Source organism: Gymnoscopelus microlampas (genome assembly GCF_963454915.1).
Source record: "Gymnoscopelus microlampas genome assembly, chromosome: 10".
Classification (NCBI taxonomy): domain Eukaryota; kingdom Metazoa; phylum Chordata; class Actinopteri; order Myctophiformes; family Myctophidae; genus Gymnoscopelus; species Gymnoscopelus microlampas.
The window spans coordinates 28,282,119-28,291,949 of NC_139947.1; the positions used below are offsets into that span (position 1 = coordinate 28,282,119).

General features: G+C 43.5%; 1 protein-coding gene across 1 annotated transcript; it reads left to right on the forward strand.

Moving 5' to 3' along the window:
* Positions 1–914: 914 nt before the first annotated feature.
* Positions 915–9,239, forward strand: LOC311054172 (kelch domain-containing protein 3-like; the record flags this gene model as incomplete). The annotated part of the gene is made up of 3 exons (XM_084070050.1): positions 915–1,306; positions 1,490–1,885; positions 9,197–9,239. The coding sequence occupies 3 exons, from the start codon at positions 915–917 to the stop codon at positions 9,237–9,239; spliced, it is 831 nt and encodes a 276-aa protein (XP_083926176.1).
* Positions 9,240–9,831: the final 592 nt, after the last annotated feature.

Genomic DNA, 9,831 nt, shown 5'->3' on the forward strand with positions numbered 1-9,831 from the left:
TACAATTACTGTATGTGTGGCATAATAACTAAAAGCTGCGTCACCATGTTCTGTTTTAACTCTAGAAGCATATCTAGTAGACCACTCCCGGATGACCTGAGAATTCAAGAGGGTTCATGATGTAAATGCAAGAGATGTATTTTGGCACTAAACCATTGAGTGATTTAAAGACAATCGACAATAACATAACATTATAATAATAGACAAATCAATTCTACAACTCACTGGAAGTCAGTGTACAGATTTGCTTTCTAAGTTCTAGTTAGAGTTGTTGCAACTGCATTCTGATGAGCTGTTAGCCGTCTGCTTTTGGGGGGGGGGGGGGGGGGGACATGAGAGAAAACCATTACATTATTAGTAGTCCCTTCTGGGGATAAAGGCAAGGATAATTTTTTAAAGTCTTGGTTGGACATGAATCCTCAAATTGTTGTTATATTTATATAACACTAGACCATACCCGTCGGGGGATATGAGCACCCAAAGTGTGTCATGGTCCGCTTGTTTCACGGATGGTCCGCTTGGTTCACGGTCTGCTTGTTTTACTGTCACGGTTCCACCGTGTGTGATGTCACTGAGTGATGATGTCACATCACTGATATCATCAGGGTGTACATGAGCGGCCACTCTCTCAAATACAGTCAGATCGTCAAACCTCCTTCTCGGGGATAACTTACCAATTTCACTCCAGTGTGATTGTTTCCAGTCTCCAAGTGGTTCATATATAACATTATTATTATTCCTGTTTCAAGTTCCTGTTGTCTTGGGATTGTCCAGTGAAGAGTTTCCACTACCCGCGTCAGTGAAGTCTGCTTCGGAGTGCCTCCACCTACGAGCGCACAATAAGACTCCATAATTTCACAGAGAAAGACTTGACCCAATCCAGTTTGATCCACGGTGGGGTGCAGGCGGGACAAATGTTGTTCTGGAAGCTGAATCGGAAAGGACCAAAGAGAGGACCTCGTTCTGGAAAGGATCATGCTGCCGTTGCGGTGGGACATAAGGTGTACTCCTTTGGCTTCGGAGGGTCCATGTTCAGGTATCAGATCGATGTCCAGGTCTTCAACACAGTGTCTTTACGCTGGGTCAAGTTGTCTCCAGTGACCCACGAGGCTCCCTCCTACCACCATGGCCACACAGCCGTGCTGATAGAAGATGTCATCTACCTCTGGGGAGGTAGATGGCCTGCATACTGCAATGTGCTTTATGCGTTCAATGTCAACACCCACAGATGGTTCAAACCCCAAATATCTGGGACCGTTCCAAAGGCGAGGGAGGGCCACTCGGCATGTGCTCTGCGGAAGGTCATGTATATCTATGGAGGACACAGATTCAGATTTTTTGGGTCGGCCGTTTTCGTTGATGACATGTACAAGTTGGACACCACCACGGTGGTCTGGTCTTTAGTTAACATGAGAGGCACTCAGCCACCATTAGGGTACTCTGCCACCGTCGTCGGGACAAAGATGTTTGTATTTTTTTTGTTCGGAAGGTATCCGTTCACCTTCATCAGAGATTTTGACACAGAGACCAACTGCTGGGTGAGCGTTGCTGAGCAGTGTGCTGAGCCTCTTCCAGAACGACGCGCAGGATTTTCAGCCTTTACCTACAATGAAGAGCTGTACGTATTTAGTGGGTGGAACTGTAACAATTATCTGTGGAAACTCAGTCTGGAGACCCTCTGCTGGAAGAAGGTTGAGACCAAGGGAAGTGCTCTGTGTTCAAAATCTGAGCTGAGCTGTTGCCTGGTGGGAGATCGTGTCTTCCTCTTTGGTGGAAAAGATGATGGCCTGCACATCTTAGACTTCAGGCCTAGTTTGAAGACGTTATGCAGGCTAGCAGTTATTGAGCACGGGCTGGAGCAGTCAGGACTCCCACATAACATCAGGTGGGAACTGGCAGCCATGAGTACTACTACTACTACTACTACTACTACTACTACTACTACAAAATATAAAAGACTTTTTTCTCAGCTTTTGACAATTTTCCACTGTAGAGCACCGAATTAAGTCTCACATCACTGCCGCTAGAGGGCGCTATCCCCCTGGGTCACAGCGTTATCTTTTGTATTGGATTTCCCATAGGGGAATCTTAGATTGCGACATAGAACTTTGGTACTCTATTGCAATGGTTCCCAAACCTTTTAGCTCGAGACCCAAAAGAAAGATTTGACGTTTGCCAGGGTGAAAATAGCAGAGCTTGTCGATGTGCTATTTTCACTACTTCTTAACCTTTTTAGCGGCGCTGGCGCCGCTCTATACATAGTATAGAGCGGTCCTGCTCTATACCTGGCTTTTCCGTCAACGTTCTGATTGGTCAGGTCTGTCAACGTTCTGATTGGTCAGGCCCGCCAAGGTTCTGATTGGTCAGGTCCGTCAACGTTCTGATTGGTCAGGCCCGTCGAGGTTCTGATTGGTCAGGTCCGTCAACGTTCTGATTGGTCAGGCCCGTCAAGGTTCTGATTGGTCAGGCCCGTCAAGGTTCTGATTGGTCAGGCCCGTCAAGGGCCTGACCAATATATAATATATTGATATTATATATTAGATATTAATATTGAATCACATATCTATGACAAAATGTATCAAAGGCGCCGCTACCTTCACACAGGTGTGATTTTTTTATTTATTCATGGCAATTATTTTATTTTTAAAGATTTTTATTTATGAAATGCTTTTTAAAAATGTTGGCATTGTTTTTAATTTATGAAAAGTTGTGATTCTTCTTTGTTTTTTACCTTTTTCAATCTTTTGAAATAATATATTGTTTTTAAATGTAGGAAACGAAAAAAGGGGGATATTTACTCGCGACCCATAAAAATTGCGTCCCAAACATGGGTGACCCACTGTTTGGGAAACAGTGCTCTATTGGCCCAATGCATTTAAAACTGGGGGTGCTTAAACCTTTCTCGAGAGTATAGATGTACTGTTCAACTGGTAATTTCTCGGAGAGAGAAAGACAGACAGACAGAGAGAAAAAGTCCCAAGGAAAGAAGAGGAGAAAGGCAGATTGGACCATACAGTATCATTTTGGGGGTTCTTGGCCCGAAAAAGTTTGAGAACTACTGATTTTAAAGGCCTTTGTAGAATCGGCCTCAGGTCTTTGGGTTAAGCTAATTATCTGGGGACCCCCGAAAATAATTTGGCGACCCCCCTGGGGGTCCAGACCAAGCCCCTAGAACCACGGTTGAACAGTGAAGCTGCCTTCGCCTGAACATTGGTCAAATCTGGGATAGCAACACTTCGGTATTTAAAATACTACTGCGCGTGCGTCTACCGTTAAAACCTGCAAATGCCCCTTCTGAGGCTCCGTAGAAACCCTAGTGCGCCTGCTCATATCAGGACCCAATATCGACCCAATATATGGTACTTCCGGGTGCTTCAACCGCCACTGAGCAACTTTCATTGAAATGAATAGCTGGGGGCGGCGCCCTCTAGATATATTGTAACTCTATGGTCCAGACCCAGACCTGGGGGGTCCGGACCCCCAGGGGGAGGGTCTTCTTCTCTTCGGTAATGTCAATCTGACATCAGCGAGCCTCCCCATCCCTATCTTCCTTATTCTCCTCAAAACTAAGAATTACACCAAGCAGACAAACAAACACATGCCAACTCTCTCGTGTGCCATCTTACATCGTATTCACCCTGTCACCGGGCGGATTACCGAAAAGGTCATGTTTTTTATAGTGATGTCATCACCCAGCTGGAGTCTGGAGAGGTGCCAGTGCCCTATTCTTAGCTATGCCCACTCATGTCTTCAGTCTTAGTTGTGTACGTGGGTTATCTCTGGAGGTTATATCCCCAGTGAAAGTGAAAATTATGTTGAATTAATTTCCAATCGAATAGCTTGCAGGGCATTGAGAACAAACTAGATAATAGATAATATTTATGATCCTTTAACAACAATGACCTTTAATTATTATTATTTCTTTCACGGGAAGGGGTTAAATAGTGGGGGACAATGAAGTCATAACGTAATGTTGGCAACATTACATTATCACACTTGCAGTGTCTCTCTCTCTCTCTCTCTCTCTCTCTCTCTCTCTCTCTCTCCTCTCTCTCTCCATGCAGTGCCACAGCCAACTGCTGGCTAGCTGGCAAGCTGACCAGCTAGATAAATTGCTGGAGGGATGGCAGATGTGTGTGTATTATCCATTATGATCCATCCACACTCATTATGTAACAGGATAGCCTATCTATCTCCCCCAGTAACGGACCAGTATGAAAAGGATATGGAGCTCAGACAAGACAGAAATCTGTGCTGATGTCCTCGTGTCTTTAAAAGGTGGACTGACAGGACCATTGGAGACCAGTGTGTCTGGACCTGGCTCCACTCTTGCTCTCACTGCCCCACCATGTGGCCGTAACTTGTTACTACACACGATTGTTAGCACGTAATTTGGAGTGACTCAAGAAGGATCCAGTCACACCTGTGTTAATCCTTCTAGTCATGGTTCTCATTTCATTTCATGCACAGTAGGCGAGGAATAAGAGATGAGAATCCACTTGGAAACCCTCGTTAGGCTATGTTGTGTTTGGCATCAGAAAAGTTGTATTCACCTTAGTAAAAAACTTGTGGTACAAGGACAGACACTGGGAGTCTTCTGTTACTTGTAATAATATAGTATAGTATATAGTAATATATACCAAACACTAATGAAGTAGAAGAAGCCTATGTTAATTGTTTGTTTTGTTCCCCTGTGTCCTGCTAACCTCAGCCTACCCTGTGTTGATTGTCCACAGTATTCAGCTGTTTTGCCTCACAACTCCTGCCTGTTGTTCCTGCTCTGGGGGATTCGGCTTCTACATTCTGACACTGTTAGGAATAGCATCGAGCAAAGCGGATGCTTTAGTTAATGCGAGTCATCAGACTGAATTATGACCAAAACTGGAAGAGTGTTTCCCATGGAGCTCAGGGCACTGTCTGCTAGTTGTTTACACATGGAGCTGTGGAGGCCTACATGTGTCTACTGAAGCTCACATACTGATCATGTGGGTGGGACTGGTTAGTCTCCAAGCTCTTAATAGCCTCAAGTAGAAAGGAATTGCTTCCAACCAACAGCTTTTTCATATCCGAAGTGAAATGTAGTAAACAGATCAGGTGATGCATAGGCCTATAGGACATGTTGGCGTGCACGGTGCGCGCGCACACACACACACACACACACACACACACACACACACACACACACACACACACACACACACACACACACACACACACATACACATACACATACACATACACACACACACACACACATACTGTAGAGAGAGACACAGTGCTGTAACATTATATTGGTACACAGTACAATAAGACACGAGCATTTCTGTTTTTGTTCTTCCCATCAACTTTACTGATAATGGAACCAAATTGAACGCAATGATTTCTGCTCCTAAAATGTCACAGTGATCAGATTTGTGAGGAACCCCATTTAGGCCTTACATGACACAATCTCTTGCCATCCATTTACTGCAGACACTAAAAAGGACATTTGGCGCCAGGGGCCGGTGAGGCTCAGTGTCATGTTCATGATGCTGCCCTTCCAGCCTCAGTAAATTGATCTGATATGCTCCAATTTAGGATGGTGCTATCAAATGGGCATGCTGGGGGGGGGGGGGGGGGGGGGGAGAGAGGAGAGTGTGCTTTTTAGAGGAGACATCACAGGACTAGGTGTCATCTCTCATGTGTGGAAATGGAATTAGACACACGTTCAATGCATACCTTTACTATGACGCCAGCTGATATGTGTGGAAATATCCGTCAGCTTTGAAGTATCAGCAAACCATCTGTAAAACTGACAGAAGCATTCAGAGGCTGAGCTTTAACATTCTTTTGGTGATTCATGTACTGTACCATGTACTGTATCATTTGATCTGAAACTTTTTCATGTCAAGGAGCCCCAAATTAATGTGTGCTTGGCCACGGACCCCCATCTGAAAATATTTCGTGCAAGATACAAGATTTGTGTTGTCACACGTTGTGAAAATGTCACACATTTTTCATCTACATAGATCTACAAGCTCATGATATAAGGTGCTGCCTTTCAGGACAAGCAACATGCCGGCCTACAGGAATTCTCTGAAAGAACTTAAGACGGGCATTAGAGAAGCTTAAGACAATAGAAGGATTAAGAGAGGAAAAAAGAAATATCCCGGCAGAATGTGGAGAGGCATTAAACACCATAACAGCCATAACAAACAGGCGTTAAAAACCTACAAGATCAGCACAGATCAGCCATGACCTTGCACTCCCTAACACCCTGAACATGTTCTTCACACACGTACACAAACCAACACAGCAGAGTGAGAGCTCAAATGACACCGGCCAAGGAGGAGCATGTACTTGTCCTACAGCAGTGGTTCTCAACCTTTTCAGGCCGTGACCCCCCCAAAATAATCATATTTGAACCAGGGACCCCCCACCCCGATAAGCACTTGGAAGGTAGGAGTTGTTGAGCCATTACATTTTCGATTCCACAAATCGAAAATACATATTGTGAAAATAGCAGATATACAAGCTCACAACGCCTCGCTTTTGCGAGGCGTTGTGAGCTTGTAGATCGGCTATTTTCAAAAAGTTTGCCTGTTTCTTATATTATTTGACAATTTGGCCAATGTTTGACCAGTTTTTATAGTATAGTTTGTTGATCACTTTTGATGCTGTAATGGTCTTTTCTTTCTTTCTTTGAGGTATTAAAAGTCACTTCACTGTCATCTGGGTGGGGACCCAAATCATGTAGGGACCCCCCTGGGGGTCCCGACTTGAGAACCACTGTCCTACAGCACCACCAGGTGAAATCCACTCCACAAAAATAGACCACCAAAAAAAAAGCAGCAGGTCCAGACAGGGTGGCACGCTGACGTAATGTGCTGACCAACAAGCAGGGGTGTTCGCCAGCATCTTTAACCACTCCTTACAACAGGCAGCCATCCATCCCCACCCAAGTCTTAAATCCACCCCATCATCCCTAAAGAGAGCGGTTAAAAGCCTTAATTACTATCACCCAGTTGGCCTTCCACCAGTTGTTATGAAGTGCTTTGAGAGGCTTGTGCTATCTCTCGCTTCAAGGCAATTATCCCCATCGATCTGAACAGCCGACGTTTTTATTATGGAGGAAACAGATCTATGGAGGACGCAGTCTTAATCGCAATTCATAGCTGTCCCTCCTGGAGCATGCAAACACTTATGTCAGGATGCTATTTATTTGTTGTTGAAAACAACAAATAAATAATCACCCATAAACTAGCAGACAATCTTAACACAATGGGATTAACTACTTCACTCTTCTTCACTCAGAAACAAAGGTCATTGTAGACTAGACTAGGAGATATAGTAAGGCCACACATCCTCTTTTACACATAAATAGTGAGGAGATGGAGAGCGTAAACAACATCAACGACGTGTGTAATGGCTATGTGATGATGACTCGGCATTTAATCGTTGCCCTTGTATTGTACTATCCATCTGACGTCAGGCATATCGACATGAGCCACTCAGGCAACGGCTCGGGCGATATTCTGTTACAAAAAACACATGAACCCTTTAGTATCCCTATTCTGGGGTGAACATTTGGCGAAAATAGCCACTCTATTAGCTCAAAATGTGTCACGTTGCTATTTTCAGCGAAGAGAGGAAAAAGATAGGCGGCCTTGTATGTCCCTGGGAGACTTTGGTCAATAATGATATAGGGTTTAAATGGTTAAATCAATACAATTTGTGTGTCAAATTATTGATTTCTTTACAGGATAATGAACATATAGGTGTCATTGTTGAGAAATACAACCCTTCAGTTGGTGGCAGCGGTGGCCTAGTGGTTAGAGGGGCGGCCTTGATACCGGAAGGTCCCTAGTTCGATTCCCCAATTCATCACATCAATCATGAATCACCGCTGAATAGCCCTTGAGCAAGGCTTCCATGCAGGGTCCGGCTGGAAACAAGCTTCGTGCTTAGTCCGACACCCTGGGTAAACAACAAACTTTGCTTTGCTTTCAGGGTGGTGAAAAAGTCTACATCTTCAACAGGGGGTCCGGGGCCCCTAGGGGGTCCTCAGAGTTACTACAGGGAGGCCACCAAATCTTTATGTGACGTGGGTTTTATTTTTAACCACTTCATCCCGAGAATCCCAATTCAATTTCTGAGGGGAACATTAGCCGAAAATGGCAGATCTACAAGCTCACATCGCCTGCCAACTGACACCTGAGGGAGACCACTTTGAGAACCACTGATATATATATAGATATATGGAGTATATTTTCACATCTTAGAAGACACCTAAAGAACCCCAGCATGATTAGCCAATTTGAGTGCTACTGATCTGTGTCTAAGTGTAGAAATACAACAATCAGAGCTATACAAATTGTTAACACTTAAAAAACGATTTTACATGCCAATAGTTAATTGTTTATTGACTTATTATTGTGTGATATACCACAATAATATCAATGTGTTTTTGTCTGCATTTCTTATGCATACATTGTTTGTTATGGAATTATCCAGCCTGCTGTTGGTTGGTATGACCTCTACCAAGCATTTATCAGGTGACGCCACTGAGTGACAGAATGATAAATTGGCTGCTTTGAAGGTCCACTACTCAAGTTTACTTCAGTTCAGAGGTGAACACCTCAGTTTAAAGTTTAATGGAAATAAGAATACATCCAACATTCCAACCAACTTCATAACAAGTTCTCTTTCGTTGCTTTTAGCAAATACAAGGAAATATAGTGTATTTATATTTCAAAAAAAAAAAAAAAAAAAAAAAGCGAAGACATTTTTCACAACAAATCTCACTCATAAAAAAAAAACAAAATCTACTATACTGTATGTCCTCGTCTGACTCGACCAAAGCACATGTCTGACTCATATTTCTGTTGTTCCCGTGGCTCGTCCACTGACAGAGACGGTACAGGCACATTGCAATGCAATGGATTGCATGTAATGGATTTCTTCCATTTGAAAAAGCACTTCCATCACCCATCAACGCTGCCCTTAATTTTGGCAGGAATTTACTGAAAATTAATGCTGTTACCACATGAACCCTAGCGTCCCTCTGGGGTGAACATTGGGCAAAGAGATTGAGAGGTGCAGTAAGTGATATTCTTTTGTTAAAATAAGTGTTATGTGCTAGCATATATTCACACCTCTTTTCACACAGTCTTTCTTTGCTTATGTGTTAACTAATGCTTATTTGTCCTGTGTTTAGTGTCTATCCTGCCTTGCTGGCTCTGCTGCCCTGGTCTGGCTAGACACCTGTCACTCACCTGGGAGTGCTCTGGCGGCCCCTCCTTTTCTCAGCTGTGCCTGATTTTTGTGTGATTAGGGCCTAGGGCTATATAAGTGGAGCTGTAGCCAGGTATTCGTGATTTTTCCCAGCACCCTAATAGAGTACAACAGTAGTGTCGTTCCATTGCTTATTTGTATGTTCTTTATTTCAGTTCCAATGGGCTGGCTGTAAGTATTGTTTGATGATTTCCGGTTACTGGTTAGTTTAGCTTATTGTATGTTTTGGTAGTTTATGGGAGTCTGGTGAGACGATGGGCACATTGCCTGGCTCACCAGACAACCCATTTTTTAGTTCGGCCAGCCCATTACTACTTGTTTGTTAGGACATTTTATTTAGGTCTTTTTTTTGCATTCATTTCTTGTCTCTACCCTCCTGGCACATTTACCATTCTGGTTCCTATCAAGAATAAACCTCATTGAACTTGTTTATCTGTACTGTATGTAAAATACATTTTATTGCAATTGAAACCAGGTTTTTGTCCTGTTATTATGTTATGGTCACTGGTGTTCGAGCCAAGCGTAGTGGCCGTAACAATAAGTGTCAGATAGCTCTAT